This window comes from Carcharodon carcharias, chromosome X (genome assembly GCF_017639515.1).
Source record: "Carcharodon carcharias isolate sCarCar2 chromosome X, sCarCar2.pri, whole genome shotgun sequence".
Classification (NCBI taxonomy): Eukaryota; Metazoa; Chordata; class Chondrichthyes; order Lamniformes; family Lamnidae; genus Carcharodon; species Carcharodon carcharias.
Window position 1 is genome coordinate 21,049,431 of NC_054507.1, and position 16,757 is coordinate 21,066,187.

Consider the following 16,757-nt stretch of genomic DNA (forward strand, 5'->3'; position numbering starts at 1 on the left):
AGTTCCTTCGCCTCCGTCGCATCTGTTCCGATGATGCTACCTTCAAAAACAGTTCCTCTGACATGTCCTCCTTCTTCCTTAACCGAGGTTTTCCACCCACGGTCGTTGACAGGGCCCTCAACCATGTCCGGCCCATCTCCCGCGCATCCGCCCTCACGCCTTCTCCTCCCTCCCAGAAACATGATAGGGTCCCCCTTGTCCTCACTTATCAGCCCACCAGCCTCCGCATTCAAAGGATCATCCTCCGCCATTTCCGCCAACTCCAGCATGATGCCACCACCAAACACATCTTCCCTTCACCCCCCCTATCGGCATTCCGTAGGGATCGCTCCCTCCGGGACACCCTGGTCCATTCCTCCATCACCCCTACTCCTCAACCCTCTCCTGTGGCACCACCCCATGCCCACGCAAAAGATGCAACACCTGCCCCTTCACTTCCTCTCTCCTCACCGTCCAAGGGCCCAAACACTCCTTTCAAGTGAAGCAGCATTTCACTTGCATTTCCCCCAACTTAGTCTACTGCATTCGTTGTTCCCAATGTGGTCTCCTCTACATTGGAGAGACCAAACGTAAACTGGGCGTCCGCTTTGCAGAACACCTGCGGTCTGTCCGCAAGAATGACCCAAACCTCCCTGTCGCTTGCCATTTTAACACTCCACCCTGCTCTCTTGCCCACATGTCTGTCCTTGGCTTGCTGCATTGTTCCAGTGAAGCCCAACGCAAACTGGAGGAACAACACCTCATCTTCCGACTAGGCACTTTACAACCTTCCGGACTGAATATTGAATTCAACAACTTTAGGTCTTGAGCTCCCCCGTCCATCCCCACCCCCTTTCTGTTTCTCCCTTCCTTTTTTTTCCAATAAATTATATAGATTTTTCTTTTCCCACCTATTTCCATTATTTTTAAATATTTTAAAATCTTTTATGCTCCCTCCACCCCCACTAGAGCTATACTTTGAGTGCCCTACCATCCATTCTTAATTAGCACATTTGTTTAGTTAATATCACCAACTTTAACACCTATGTGTTCTTTTGTTCTATTGTTGTTGACATCTTTTGATGATCTGCTTCTATCACTGCTTGTTTGTCCCTACAACCACACCCACCCCCTCCACTTCTCTCTCTCTCTCTCTCTCTCCGCCCCCCCCCCCCCCCCCCCCCACACACACACACACACACACACACACCTTAAACCAGCTTATATTTCAACTCTTTCTTGGACTCGAACTCAAGTTCTGTCGAAGGGTCATGAGGACTCGAAACGTCAACTCTTGTCTTCTCCGCCGATGCTGCCAGACCTGCTGAGTTTTTCCAGGTAATTCTGTTTTTGTAAGGTAAAGATAGCCCTAGTGGGGGTGGGGTGGGGTGAAGGAATTGAAAAAGGCTAAAAGGTAGAGATAAAATAATGGATGGAAATACATTTAAAAATAATGGAAATAGGTGGGAAAAGAAAAATCTATATAAATTATTGGGAAAAAAGGGGGGATTGGAAAGGGGGTGGGGATGGAGGAGAGAGTTCATGATCTAAAATTGTTGAACTCAATATTCAGTCCGGAAGGCTATAAAGTGCCTAGTCGGAAGATGAGGTGCTGTTCCTCCAGTTTGCGTTGAGCTTCACTGGAACAATGCAGCAGGCCAAGGACGGACATGTGGGCATCAGAGCAGGGTGGAGTGTTGAAATGGCAAGCGACAGGGAGGTCTGGGTAATGCTTGCGGACAGACCAAAGGTGTTCTGCAAAGCGGTCACCCAGTCTGCGTTTGGTCTCTCCAATGTAGAGGAAACCGCATTGGGAGCAACGAATGCAGTAGACTAAGTTGAGGGAAGTGCAAGTGAAATGCTGCTTCACTTGAAAGGAGTGTTTGGGCCCTTGGACGGTGAGGAAAGGGGAAGTGAAGGGGCAGGTGTTGCACTTTCTGCGGTTGCATGGGAAGGTGCCGTGGGAGGGGGTTGAAGTGTAGGGGGTGATGGAGGAGTGGACCAGTGTGTCCCGGAGGGAACGATCCCTGCAGAATGCTGCCAGGGGGTGTGAAGGGAAGATGTGTTTGGTTAAATGTATTCCTGGAGGTTTCATCACATGATTTGCCCCCCAACTTCAGCCATTAGATAGCCAACACATCCATCCTTGTGAGGTACTGCCTTCCTACACCAATTGGAAAGCAAAAAGACTCATTACCCAATTGGATGATGCTTGACTGTCAGCCAAACAGGCTTTTTTACCGTTTTCAATATCTTTATTTCTGGTAAAGAGAAATGTTCAAAGTAAATTTAAAAAAGCAATATTTTTTAAGGTCCCTATGATATTTCTCCAGCAGTGTCTTGGGAGATTGGTCTTCAATTCCTGGAGACTCCAGGCCAATCCTGGAGGGGTTGGCAACTCACATTCCAGGGCCGATGACGGGAAAAATGCAGCGGGGAAAGAAAGAGTGACCTGTCACTGGGAATGACTGACAGGCAGCGGGCACGCCCCCTACGCGTGACGTCAGCGCGGCGTGACGTGAAGGGGCTCTAAATAGCTGGTCTCGCGCGGTTTGGAGGAAGCGAGAGTGACGTGTTTGCTGTGAGGAATGGGTGGTGAGTGAGGCTGGGGCTGAGGGAAGGGAGGAGGAGGGGGAAAAGCACGGTTAAAAGTGGTTTCCCCTTCCCTTCGGTTGAGTGCAGGACTGGGGTAGAGTAAAGATTCAGAGTTCAGATCGTCCGGTCCGCTTCTCTTTCTCCGCCCCCGCGCATTAGGGCCGTCGAGTGAACAGGGCGGGACTTTATCGGGCCGAGCGCGGCCTGTCCTGAGTGACTCCCTCGGGGAGGGAGGCGCTCTCTTATCCCCCCCCTCTCCGGGCTCCTACCCTAATCCTATCCATGGGCCCACTTTATAATTGACCTTTGGATGCACTCTGACTTGTTTTCTTCCCCCCATCTCATCTCTATTTTGGGTATGAGTGAATCATTCCTGTAGGACTTGATTTCATGAAGGCCTAGTTTTTTTTTGTGCTCACAACTACCGTCCTCCCTGGATGCTTAAAAGGAACCTGCAATGAAACTTTAAGGATAGCGCTGTTAAATGGCTGCTGGTTTGCACCCTCATTGTTTTTAGGTTTTGCACTTTTCTTTTGTCCCGATGCGATTTCAGGATTAGGCGATTCCTTTTTTAAAATTCCTTTTTCGTGCAAAAGTTCAAGGCGCCTGCTTTATGCTACGTGCTTCTTGGTTACTGGGGATTGGCTGCTCCCTTGTCCTAAGGTGATATTGCAGCTTTCTAATTTCGCATGCACACTGCTAGTGGAAGTGGTGCTCTCCATTTTGAGAGTGTGTATGTGTGCACCTCAAGAAAGCTGGCTGTTTCCTGCAGTGCAGTTGATTCTGAAAGATGTGGTTTCTAGTATCTGAAAGTTCAGACTGGAAGCCACTTGTAAACCTGCTCTGTAGCTTCTGTGGTCTTGTTTTAAGTTGGTATGAAATTGACCGTTAGTGAAAAACAATCCACATCTTTAAAAAGTGCGGTGATGGAGCAGTCACCTGTTGTCTCATTGTTTCCGTGATGGAGAATTTGCTGCTCGCAAGGTCACCAACATTTGAAAGTCATTTGTTCACTTTGGAGTATTTTTAAAAATTGCTTTTGTTGGAAGAATTATTAGGCTTTCAAGGCTGCAGTGAGTTGTTAGTTATTGAAGCTAACGCTTGTGATATTTTTAAAATAAATTTGATTGGTCTCTGCCTATCTGCTATTTGTAGACTGCACCAGCGGATATGTAATAGAATTTGAGGCTAGCTGATCATTGACCATGACTATTAGGCTCCTTTTTACTATCTGAAAGTTACTATACTTCAGTTTAAATATCGTAATTTTGGCTGAGTGTGTAAACTGGAGCTAGTAATCTCTTCTGAACAAGTGTTACAATGTCTTAAGGTTTGTTTTCTTGTGGAGTGTGTACTGAATGTCACCACCAGGCACAGTGACTGTGATGTACTATTAAGAGCGGTTTGTTATTTGGAGAGAATGCAGTTCTGAATAGTTCATTCATAATTGACTGCAGCATATTTGAGCAAGATCATTCAGTGAGAAAACACCTGTGATAAGAAACTGGAAGGGAACTCATTCTGTAGTTAAATTCATTTGTGTGCATCTAAGAAAATGAACTGAATGGGCCCAGATAAATTCTTCTTTAAATGTCTGTTTATTTATAATGTACTTGTTGCCTTCCTGTAAAGGAGGCTTATGCCAGTGTGCAATAGGGACTGTACTAGAAATCTTTCCAAGAGCTATCACAGGTACGATAGGCCAAAGGGTCACGTTCTGAGTTGTATCATTCTATAAAGCCTGTTGAAATCATTCTATTAGACAGGAAAGAAGTGCACACCAGCTATTTAAGTAGTGCAGTATTGCTTTTATTTGTAATAAGCTGAATTTTTTTTACCTGCTATTTTATTTTGCCCTGTTTCCGAAGCACGGCACGTTACGTTTAGATCAGATTAAGCGGAGCTGCCCTTCAAATAAACGGATATCAATTCTTCCCACCTAATGGACATGTAAGGAATGCATGTTTGGAAAAGCTTTAAATTGGCGCATGCTAGATACCATAGCTTGTGTACCTGTGCGACAGTAATTGTCTTTTTTTTCTGCAACTTTATTTTCAGATTATTAACATTTTTTTATCCTTATTCAAGAGAGGTTAGAGACTTAGGATTTTACACATCTGGCAAAGGGCATTGTGGTTCAATAAGCCACCCCAAGCGATGCTTACATTTGGTCCTTCATACAGTGATATATCTTTGAGAACTATTTGGATGCTGCAACTCAGCTGCTAACAGTTTGGTTAGAGAATGCAGAAGGAAGAAATAGGAACAAGAGAAATTGCAGGATGTAAAAAGAGGGAAGGAAATGAAACTTAAAATGTCGGATTGAGAAATGCGCATCTGAGATGAAGGGTTACATTTAAGTTGTAATGAAGGGTCATAGCCAAAACAGTAACATGTTTCATTCCGTTGCCCTGCAGTACTTTGATTCTAGATATCCGATGCTGAGTTTTACTTCTGGTTGATTGGCGTGCTGACTTCAATCAGATCTGTACATAAGACTCAAACTACTTGTGAAAACCCATATGGTGTAAATTACAAATCTCCTCTTGCTTGCTACTTGGATCTGACATAACTTGAACCTATTTTTATGTAGTACTATCCAACGCAGCCCTGAGTTTGCAAGGGGGACTGGACCTTTCTTTTATAGAGGAAAGTGGAACTATTTCAGAGAATGCTGTTGTCATTCTAAGATAACTATACTGCTTGGTACGGCATTTGGGGGAGGGGAGCCATGTAGGTGCAGGAAATGGTGGGGGAGGGGTAGTGGGCAGGGAAGTGCTTAAAGTATAATGTGAGTAGACCAGATGACACAGATGAGTACGAGAAGGTTGCATCTCAGATCACTAAGAGCCAAACTAGAAGCAGTCAGGATGACTGAGCATAAAACTTATTTGGGAAGGCTTTTGTAAACCATCTGGGGAACAGTGGCACCTCCTGAAGGGCTTCAAATGTGGGTGGTGTAGCATCTGTTCAAGCAATGGCAGGTATTCAAAATGAATTGAGGTGATTTATGTTGGTACAGAGTACTGAGGTGTCCAGGCATTGGAGAGAATGCAGTAAGGTTAACTAAATTGACGACTGTAGTCTAACGCTAGTTATGAGAGAGGCTGCACCCATGCGATCTCATTGACAATCCCAAAGGCTAGAGACAAAATCATCAAAATGTTAACTGTAATAGCAAATTCTGCAACAATTGTGGGCATAGCTTCAAACTTGGCAGGATGAAAGGACAGTTTAGATTTAACTTATACTGTACTGAAAGTTGTGGATGGCTTGTCCATGGAAGCAATGTGATTGCATCAGCAAGTTCAAGAAGGTTGACTATCTAGCAAAAAATGGTGTGAGCTATCATGGGGTTAGGCCATTTCCGAGCTACTGGGAGCATCCTTTTTTATTCATGTGCATTACAACATTAGTGCTTCCCCAAGTCTTGGTCAAATTGCAAAACTTGGAGCCATGAATGTAACCCCAAGGGTCATTAGATTTCAGATTGTGTGGGAATATTGTTGGGTAAATTAAGACTTTTTTAAATGGTACACAATTGCTTTTTAAAAAGTTACATTATGGCAGCTGTTGCTTTTTGCTGGAGTCATTGTTGTCCAGTCCAAAGCGAACTGTTAATTTCAGGATTTAGTGGTTTGAAATAGGCTGGCAAGTGCATACGGCCTCTGATTTTTAACAGTGCTCCCACTGAACAGTGAACAAAAATGTACTGAATGAGGTGGTGGATGGAAGAAGTCAGTGTGTGTGCATATGAATAAAATTACTATTTCAACAGTGACAGTTCCTAGAATTGCAGAAGCTGAAGAATAATGTTGCAGCATATTTCGCAGAATGCTGTGCTTTCTTTTGACACTTTTTTTTTGCTTGTTTTATTTGCAGTGGGTGAAATCTCTGACCAACTGTGTTGACATCGGACTTGGGTGAGCCTGTGCAGTGCACATCTGTATGTTTTTGTAAGTTTTTTTTTCACTCTTTCCTGTGAAACTTGCATTTAATGCCATTATTTTAACCCTGATATAATCTCCAAGGCAGTTGTGGTTAATGTGCTTGATTCCAAACTGAGAGCTGCGTTTAACCAGAAAGTTCAGTTTATTGGGATTTCTTTTTCAAAAGAGCAAGAGGTTGGCGGATTTAACCAAAATTCTAGTAGGTCAGCACAAATACACTTCAGGTAAGCTAGCCCACTGATTAGTGTAGGCTTTTGAGAGATTGAAGACCTGATGAGGGTTTTGGATTCAGCACCTTTGTAGCTTTCAGTTTCTGTATCTACGAATGCTTCTCAGTTCTGTAATGAGTAATACTTTCCAAATTTGAGCTCAACTGTCTTGATCAGCACGTTATTGCTGAATTGTTAGATCATGGTACCTATAGTTTGGAAGAATCTAGACTTTTTTGTATGCACTCTGCAAATGATTTGTATAAAATCCTATTAAGATCTGTCTCTGCACTTCTCTCAATGTTCAGGCAGGTTACAGTGTTGATGCATAGTTTCAAACCTAATTTATGTTAGAAAATTAACAGCTCCCAGGGAACAAGAATTGCACAAGGAGATGATGTGTCAGTAAACAGTCCCATCATATATGTAGTCAATATTGTGGAATGTGTATATTAAATAAATCCCAGCTATTGTGTGCCTTGTCATTCAGAACTCTGCTGTACAGAACCAGTTGAGAACCAAGTAGGTAACTGAAGGAGCTGAATGTTCTGTAAAAGTGGTGCTTTAGGGGCCATTAGTTCATTGAAGAGGAAATCAAGAAGTGATGGTCACCTTTCTTCTGTTTCCAACTTCTGTTTTTTGAAAAGGGATTTGGTTTTGTTTTCTGGATTACAGTCTCAAGGATGACTGCTTCTTCCAGTCTGATATTTACAACACTAACCATTTTCTGTTCTCCTTTTGAACAGAGAAAGTGAAAAGGAGATTTGATAGGAGTGTTCTTAAAATCATGAAGGGTTTAAATAGTGCAAATAGTGGCTGAAGGCTCATGCACCACAGGGCACAAGTTTAAGGTGATTCTTGTGTTGCCTTTTGGGGGAGGGGGAGGCCAAATGTTTTTTTTTTACACAACCAAATTGTTCCTTTTGGAATATGCTGCCTGATAGGGTAATGGGTACAGCTTCAGTAGCAGCATTCAAAGGAGGAAAACTTGAAGGGATATGGGGAAAGAGCAGGGATGGGACTAATGGGCTACTCTTCATGGACTGAGTGACCTTCTGTGCTATTTTATTGGTTCTACCCTGTGGATCTAGGAGGGCTCTTAGACATGTTTGAAGTGGCAGTGTCTTTCTTAGGTGAGATTTGAGGACTGAGTTGCCTTTCGTAAACATCCTATAAATACAGGACCACAGAATGGTTCCACTGTATTTCTGATGTGCCAACATCGAAACAAATGTAAACAGAATTACCTGGAAAAACTCAGCAGGTCTGGCAGCATCGGCGGAGAAGAAAAGAGTTGACGTAATCCGCAGTTTTTTTGTTTTTATCGAAACAAATGTTCTTTGCAGAACCATTTCTACAATCTTATCCAGATTTGGATCGGAATTTTCCATGTTTTAGCCTATTTACAATTCACTTGCATATTTTACATTTGATTTCAGTGAATACTTCATTGGCAGTTTGTTTCAAGAACATTGAAGGTGTTAAGTCCACTTGCTTGCACTCAACAGCTGTGCTCATTTTTTTTGTTCAGAAGCTTCATTGACCCTATCACTGCAGTGATCAGTTAAGCTTTTTCTGTGCAAGATAACTTTTAAGATGCAATTTTTTTTAACCATTTGTTATTATTGGTTGGAGTTTTTGAATCCTCGAATATCACTGGGGATGGGGAACACATGTACACAAGGAAATGATTTGTTTCCTGTACTGGGTATTCTAGGACCAGCTCTAACTATCCATCTTTCTGCCACAAGCTATTCTCCATCTAGTCTGCTCCAGGTGTCCATGTCACTTTATTTGGGGAATATTGAAGAAGCTCATGCCAGGTTTTACAGCATTTTCATTCAGGAACTTCAATGACCCCATCACCATATTGATCTGTTTTTCCCCTTTCAGGAAGTTTCTACCTGCTTTTCTTTGACGCTCATATCAACAAGTGATTGACCATGGGAGTCATTATGTCTGCCTTAAAAGGCTTGGTTGGAAAGAAAGAAATGCGAATTCTGATGGTCGGTCTTGATGCTGCTGGAAAAACCACCATTCTTTACAAATTAAAGCTTGGAGAAATTGTTACCACAATACCCACCATAGGTATGTTTAGCTAATTTTCCTATCCAGAATGATTGACATGAAGCGTTAGTATTAATATCAAACTGCCTACTCGATATGGATTTCACCTTTAGCAACATAAATGGAAGTTCTTCTAGAAGTGTCGTGTATGTGCTGAATGGCATTCATGATCCAGTGGTTCTAGCGCTCAAATATTGATTGGAAAATGTGTAGAATCTGTCTGCAGCTAAACTGCTTTAAAATTATTTTGCACGTAAAAGCTGGGACTTACTTGGGTCTTTTTAATATTTATTGCATGTTAGCAATTTGGTTCCTTGAATAACTCCCATGAGGGCATGCTGTGTTCTGATAATTGGCCTTTGAGCCAAATCCTCAATCTGAGTAATTACAAGAGGAAACAGTTCAGGGCCTCCTGCATTCGGAAGAAAATCCCAATAGTCAAGCTACCGTGCTTCCAAGATACCGAAGCAGAGGTAAGCCTGCCTGTGCAGGGATCCTCTCCCTGTCCTTGCCTGAGGACAGCTCTTTAACATTCAAAAGGAAGAGAATGTTGTTGGCTCTCGGGAGGATCTGTGCTTTGCAGTATTGTAGCTGCAGGTTTTAAAATACAGCACTGGCTAAATACATGGCTTACCTTCTTGTGCCTGGTTTTAACTTGTGTAATTGAGCTCTAGAGACGTCTGCGGTCGTGCTGATCAGCTCTTCTGGCTGGATAGACTTGAGGGATCTGGAAAAAGTTGGGGGGGGGCATGACCTGTATAAGCAGGAAAGAATAATATGTCTTGTTTTTGCAGGTTTTAATGTTGAGACCGTGGAATATAAAAACATCAGTTTCACTGTGTGGGATGTGGGTGGCCAGGATAAAATCCGACCACTGTGGCGTCACTACTTTCAGAACACACAAGGTAAAGAGGTGATTCTGCTTATACCTTCTGAATAAATGGCCTTTTGGTATAATTATCAAGAGAAGGGAACAGGCCTCTTGTATCATATTTGACCTCTAGATTTTGTGTAGGGTTCAGTGGTTTTATAGAAAGGTGAACCAAGTTTTAATTACTCATTTAAGGGATGGTATTGAGTTCGATGCTGATATTTTTACTTCTGGATCCTGGGTTTAAATCCAGCCAAACCTAATTGGATAAAAAAAGTGAGGTCATCATTTGGTTCTGAGTTTCTAACTCTGATTTGGTAGTCCAGGTACACCTCACTAAAGCTTGTGGGCAGGTATGCAGAGTAATCATAAAAGGCTAATGCTATATTGGCCTCAGTCGCAATGGGACTGAAATACAAAAGGTAGGAAATGGTGCTTCATTTGTAGAGTCTCTTGGTCAGATCCCATCTGGAATACTGCATTCGGTTTTGGGGCACCAGACCGCCTGCGGGGACATATTGACCTTGGACGATGTACACTGCAGATTCATCAGAATAATACTAGGGCTTAATTGGTTAAATTGACAGCTTACATAGGCTAGGCTTGTAGTTCCTTGAGGTTGAGATTGGAATCAAATCAAGTTATTTAAAATGATTTGAAGTATTCAATGGGTTAGATACAAAAAAATTTTCTCTAGTGGGTGAATCCAGAGCGAGGGAGCACAATTTTATAGTTGGAGCTGGGCCATTCGGGAGTGAAATCAGAAAGTAATGAAAGTCTCTCAAACGCTGTGGATGCTGGAACAGCTGTAATTTTGAGATTGACATCTTTTATTTGATAAGGGTATTGAGGGATGTGGATCAAAGGTGTATAAATGGAGTTGAGATGTAGATCAGCCATGATCTGGTTGAATAGCAGAACAGACTCAAAAGGTGTTGAATGGCCAACTCTTGTTTCTATGTCCCTGTATGAAATAACAGTCCCATCTCTGTTCCTAAAGGGCCCACAACAATAAACCTATCTATTTGCTTTTCCATGTACATTGTTAGATTTCCTGTCTGCCGTTGGTTAGGGAATTGATGTGGTGGGTTTTTTTTTGAGGATATGAGCAGGAGAAATAGTGACCGTCGCATGTTGAGTTTGTTGTTTTTGCTTTTCTAGGGTTGATATTTGTCGTTGACAGTAATGATAGAGAGCGTGTGACTGAAGCACGTGAGGAACTGATGCGAATGCTTGCAGAGGATGAATTGCGAGATGCTGTTCTACTCGTCTTTGCCAACAAACAGGTAAATGAGCCACAGAGTGAGAGGTAGTTCAACTGTCTCACTGGACAGTGGCAGGAAGATAGCCCCAGTGTCAAATCTATATTTCACATGAAGTGGTTAATCTCTGATCATGCCTGTTCGCCACAAATATTTTGTGTATCCCAGTCGGGTGAAATGAGCTCTGAACTTTAATGGAGCAAATGGATGTGTGAATTTTCCATTCTGGCCTGATGTTTCATTCCAGATGCAGTAGCTACTTGTGACAGCAGATGAGCCAGACTTTCCCTATCGAGACGGGAATATGAGGAACCATTTTTTCCTATGGACCCACTTCTAATTTCTGTGGCTGCATCGCAAAAACTGCATAATTAAGAATAAGGCATTTGCAATTTGGCGCAATTTATAGCTGCTTTATTTCAATACTTTGTTTTCTGACTATTCTGATCAGCAAATCAGAAGCGGCTTTTCTTTGCGCATTTGAGCTAAAAGAGCCAGCAAATTAATTTCTCTTGCAATCAAGATATCCGAATTGAATCGTTTACCTAAGTTTCGGGGATTTTAAGAGTGCATAAATAAATCTTGAAGCAATTGGAATAGTAAATCAAAAACTTCCCTCCATCTTATTCACAAAATGATGCCATCTGGCCCATTGTGCCTGTGCTGTCATTTTACAAGAACTTCCAATTACTCCCATTCCCATGCACTTTGTCCTTGGCCCTTCAGTTTTCCCTCCTTTTCAAGTATTGACCTGATTCCCTATTTTTTCGTTTTGACAATTACTATTGAATCATCTTCCCAAATACTTTTCAGGCAGCACATTCCAAATCATAACTCATATTGAAATAAAAATCCTCCCCCATCTTGCCTATGGTTCTTTTGCTAATTATCTATAAATCTGTATTCTATGGTTACTGACCCTTCTATCCATGGAAACAGTTTCTCCCTTATTTACTCTTATCAAAGCCCTTTGTGATTTTGAACACCTATTAAATCTTCCCTTAGAGCAGAGAAAGTTAAGGAGAACAATCCCAGCATCCATCGTCTCTACTTAACTGATGTCCCTCAACCTTGGTGGTATACTAGTATATCTTCTCTCCGTAGCCCCACCTCTGCTACTGAAACCCTCACCATACTTTAACCACCTCCTCCAGGGTTGAGTATTCCAACATGATAGTTGGCCAGCCTCCCACTTTCTATTCTCTGTGAACTTAAGGTTGTACAAAACTGTGCCCCTGTCCTAACTTGCACCAAGTTCAGTTTGCCATCAACCCTGTACTTGCTAACATATTGACCTGTGTTAGCACAAAGTTAAGCACTGCCTCAAAGTTAAAATTCGCTTTCACTATGTGAAAGGCGCTAAGTAAATACAAGTTGTTGCACCTTTTGAGGCCCAGAGGCACTTCCTAAAGTGTGGTACCCAGAATTGGACACCACTCCTCCAAGTGAGGCCTAACTAGTAAATTGGAGATTTGGTGTAACCTCCTTGCTTTATGCTGTCTCTCTCTTTATAAAGCCAAGGACTCCTGTGTGCCATTTTAACCAGCCTTCTCAACAAAACATTCTGCATGTAAACCCCCAGGTATCTCTGTTTCTTAAAATGTACCTTTTTTAATTTTATATTACCTCCTTTATTCTGCCTTCCAAAGTGCATCACTCAACACCTATGTTAAATTCCTTCTGCCACATGATTGTCCCTTTCACTGGTCTGTCTCCCCCTGTATTCTGCTATCCCCACTGTTTACAATGGTGTTTTGTGGGGGGTGGGGGGGAAAGCTTGTTTTAATCTTGCGGAGCGTTTGGGAGTAGGGACAGTTTCACAAGCTTCTTGTGAAGCAATGTAACCCTGAGGTATAAATGTTGCCTCTTCCTCCTAGGATCTGCCGAATGCAATGAATGCGGCTCAAATCACAGACAAGCTGGGCCTGCACACCCTGCGCTGCCGACTCTGGTATATTCAGGCCACGTGCGCCACCAGTGGTGAGGGGCTCTGCAACGGTCTGGACTGGTTAGCCAGTCAGTTGAAAAAGAAGTGATGACTGCTTTCCAAGGATTGTGTTTGGAAAGATTGACTGTCCTGATGAGGTGAATTTAGCCACACTGACTTTTTTTTTTTACTTTCATCATTTCCTTGGGGTGTGGTGTCTTCTGGTTACTGTCTTGAATCGGGGATGCAGGCAATAGTGTCTCTTTGACTTTATTGTAGTCTCTCTTCCAAGACTCTCGTCAAGCAGCTCCTGTTGGCTTAATGTGAGAAACTCAAATCTGAACTGGACCTGTGCAGAAAGATTTAACGAACCAACAATGCATCAAGATTTCATTCGATCAACAGTGCATTTGCCACATTCCGATAAGTGGAACGTTTTGCTCGTGTTTTTAAATTGCGCTTTTTGAATACTGCTTTAAAAACTACAACAGTTCTGTTCATTTTCCCCATGCTTCATTGTTGCAGTCTCTTTCTGCTGTGGATTAGTAAGTTGTTCTGGGTATGTTTTAGATTTTTGTTTAATGCATAGCCAGTGACGGAATAGGTACTGTAAAACTGGCCTTATTAAACACTTTACCTGTCCACCTCTGCAAAATAGTCTGGTTTTGGTATTTTTGCATGGTTGAAGTTGTAAATTGTGACTTTTTTTTTACAGTGAACACACCCAATACAGTAAAAATTTGTTATCTGGAACTCTACCAACTGTAATTCTCTAACTGGACTTCTGGGGCCAGGTCTGTCTTTTTTGATTTGGAGATGCCAAACTTACCAGTAATGGTTATTGGCAATCTGTCCTCACTCCAGTCTCAGCCTCCCATTGCTCCTTAGCACCGTTCACTTGATTCACGTGCTTCTGCACCTCTTGAGACCTCAACTCCAGGGTGATTTCATGGGTGTTTTCTCAATTGTATGAAAACGCTGAACTCTCCTTTCATCTCGGTTAACCGGCTTCTTCCATTCCCGGAGTGTGCCAGATAAGAGATTTTCCTGAATTGACCAGAGGTTTGCATAAGAACCTTGTTTTTTTTAAAATCTTTAAACTGTTTATTGATGGGTAAGGGAAGGGGGCATCTGGCTTTGCAGTGTGAATGAAAAGGTGGGAGTCCTTGGATTGGTCTGAAGCTAACACATTCTCTGTAATAATTGCTGGTCAGCTGCCAACAGTTGGAATTTGGCCAGCTTCCCTGCAAATCATTGAGGCTGGGTGTATGTCTGGAGTTGCTCTCTTCACACATTTGACTGCCTTCTGAGGAGTGTAATATTCAGACTAACTGGAAAGGGATCCTTTACTTATATGGGTTTTTAAGGTTGCTGCACCTTTGTTAAAGAAATTTAGAAGGTTTAATTTCCAGTCTGAACTAAGTTTGGGGTAACTGGTGTGAGAATTCTCCCCCTCAACACCTTAACTTTCCTGTTAAGGTGAATAACTTTTTTGTTGTACAAAGGAAATTCCTATTTCTAATAGAGGCACAGTAGGTTCATCCCATAATTTCACTTCTGGGCTCCAGATTTGGATCCAGTTTCAGCCTGACGTGAATGTTTCCTCCTCTGGATAGAAGGACCCTAGGTGAGGAATGCCAAGGAAGATCTGTTGGCTTACAGAAGCTGACAACTAATCTGGCGGAAATTTGTAACCTGGTTCAAAACTTCTAAATTATCAGGCAATATCCGATTTGAGTTGAGTGGGTTTTCTGCCTCCGAATAGCAAATTGACTGTAGCAGGAAATATCATGTAACAGGAAAGCATTTTCTTTGATCAGTCATCCAATATTTAGTGCCAGCCCAGAAGAACACGTTGTGTAACTCAATACAGATCAAGTGGCCAAGTGCAAAGATTTGGAAAAATTGGTGTTAATCAGGAGACTAAGTGGCAATTTAATAGACGTTTAAAATTGGAGGGATTGGACAGATGGAACCTGATTTTTACAATAGGGAGTGGGCAATAAATGCTGGCCTAGCCAGCACTGCCTACACCCCATAAAAATGAATTTAAAAAGAGGGCTGTGAGGCAGTGGAATGAATTACTGGAGTTGATTGTCTTAAATTGCAATGTCAGCTTCAGGAACAAGTTAAATAGGTGGTTGAAGAGAATGGAGCGATGGGGAACAGAACAGGCACTTGTGATGTTTAGACTCCACCTGAAAGTTAATTTTAGCCCCATGATTGGGTTGAACAGCCTGTTAGTGTCTATTGAAATTTACACCACTACTTTATCAGAAATTTTAACTCCTGACCTTGTCATGATGGCACTGAATTATTTTGAACAGCTTAACCCCTCTAACACTCAAATCTGCTTGTTAACCTGGTTTGTATTCTATTTTAAATACCAATTATGTTGAACAAGGTAATTGGCCATGAAACATTTCTGAACTAAAATTCCTCAAGCTGGGCTAGTCATTGGTATAAAACCATAAAAAGTCCATTCCATTTGGACCATGATTGTAGACAGCACTTCTTTTGATTTGCTTGCAGATTTCTTTTATTGTTGACTTTTTTCATTTTTGCCCTGCTGTAACCTTAGCCTAAATCAATAGCAAGTTTATCACCTTTTTTGTATTGTCCTTTTTACTTGAACCTCCACATCAAGCATTTCTATGTTAGGTACACTATGCTGCAACCCCTAGAGGAGGAGCCATTCATCACACTTGCTTGTAAAGCAGTCTTAAAATAGTGCTTCTGACCTGCAGCCTCAACTGAAAGCATATTTCATTTGCAATGTTGCCTGACTAAAGAGTAATTACATTGAGCTGAACCTCTTGTTTGTTTAGCAGCAAATATCCTTTTTTTTGGGGGGGGGGGGGGGGGGGGGGGGGGGGGGGTGGATGACTCTTTGTGATGCTATATATAATACACAAGATAACACCCCTGTCCTTGAGTCTGATTGCTGTGTGCAATGCCACAGGACATGACTAGTGGCTTTTTTAAAAAAAAAACAAATATTCCATTGATTCTTTTGCTGCTCAGCGTAAAATTATCTGAATTTTGTTTGATCAGCCGCTCCCAACTCCCCTTATTGTTTTGTGTTTGAGAGAAGATGTCACTTTGTTTTCTCTTGGTAAACCATGCCCCTGTGAGAGCTATTTACTGCAGGCAAAGCTCTCCAGAGTGGGAAAATGACTTTTCTCTTTGGGCATGTACGCATTGAAGATGAGCAAATTGACTAGCCTTAAATGTTTGACTTTTAAAAAAACTCGAGTACCTGTGTGTTTTGGAGATGATTCTGGCACTAGGCTTTGGTGAGTAGCCCATCAGCACCAACAGTGGATAGTGATAGAATTGTCTGGACTTCATTTATAACCATGTTTAATTCCAGTCCTTCAAGGAGTATGGATTGCTACTCTGCTGGTTCTCTGTGCTGTGTGCACTTTCGCACAACTTGACTGGACATGGGGTAGGGAAGATATAAAGCTAGCCTTAAGCAGGGCTGAGTAAACCAGAAACCTCTTTTTAGGCTCTCGTCACCACTAATCTCATTCTCTGATAATCCGGCTCATTTTGCAGATGTGGCAGGAGTGTTTTTAAAAAAAGCTCTCTGCCACACAGAGTCTCCTTGATCAGCTGTTAGGTCCCAATGGTGCTTGTGTACCAGGGAGAGATGGTCAAGCAGAGAGTGTGAGCAGGGGCTTTGGGAGCCATTCCCATCTCTGGCCTATTCAGGGGAGTCATCACTCATCTGTCTGTCTCTCTCATTTTCAGCCTGTTCACATTGTTCCCTGTGCAACCTCTCCACATCACATGTCACAACAGTGTTGACCCAGGCAGTAATCACATTAAATCACAAGAGGATTCAGCCATTCTGTCTTTTCAAATGCACAGCAACTGACAGTGGTATGTAAG

At 42.3% G+C, this 16,757-nt stretch overlaps 1 protein-coding gene across 5 annotated transcripts; it reads left to right on the top strand.

Moving 5' to 3' along the window:
• Positions 1 to 2,497: 2,497 nt before the first annotated feature.
• On the top strand, positions 2,498 to 16,757 carry LOC121273237 (ADP-ribosylation factor 3-like). 5 transcript variants are annotated; one of them, XM_041180258.1, is made up of 7 exons: positions 2,547 to 2,574; positions 4,443 to 4,524; positions 6,457 to 6,530; positions 8,627 to 8,821; positions 9,595 to 9,705; positions 10,833 to 10,957; positions 12,811 to 13,515. In XM_041180258.1, exons 4-7 carry the CDS (start codon positions 8,677 to 8,679, stop codon positions 12,967 to 12,969), a joined length of 540 nt encoding a protein of 179 aa, XP_041036192.1. In that variant the 5' UTR covers positions 2,547 to 2,574; positions 4,443 to 4,524; positions 6,457 to 6,530; positions 8,627 to 8,676; the 3' UTR covers positions 12,970 to 13,515. The 5 variants fall into 5 exon arrangements, with proteins under 5 accessions (XP_041036196.1, XP_041036191.1, XP_041036195.1 ...); XM_041180262.1 differs by lacking the exons at positions 4,443 to 4,524; positions 12,811 to 13,515 and adding an exon at positions 16,617 to 16,757 and having other exon boundaries at positions 2,498 to 2,574; XM_041180257.1 differs by lacking the exon at positions 4,443 to 4,524 and having other exon boundaries at positions 2,498 to 2,574.

Coding starts and splice junctions, on each gene's coding strand:
- LOC121273237 (XM_041180257.1), top strand. CDS start 8,677: ATGGGAGTCATTATGTCTGCCTTAAAAGGCTTGGTTGGAAAGAAAGAA. Junction 8,822..9,594: donor TACCACAATACCCACCATAG/GTATGTTTAGCT, acceptor TTGTTTTTGCAG/GTTTTAATGTTGAGACCGTG. Junction 9,706..10,832: donor CTACTTTCAGAACACACAAG/GTAAAGAGGTGA, acceptor TTGCTTTTCTAG/GGTTGATATTTGTCGTTGAC.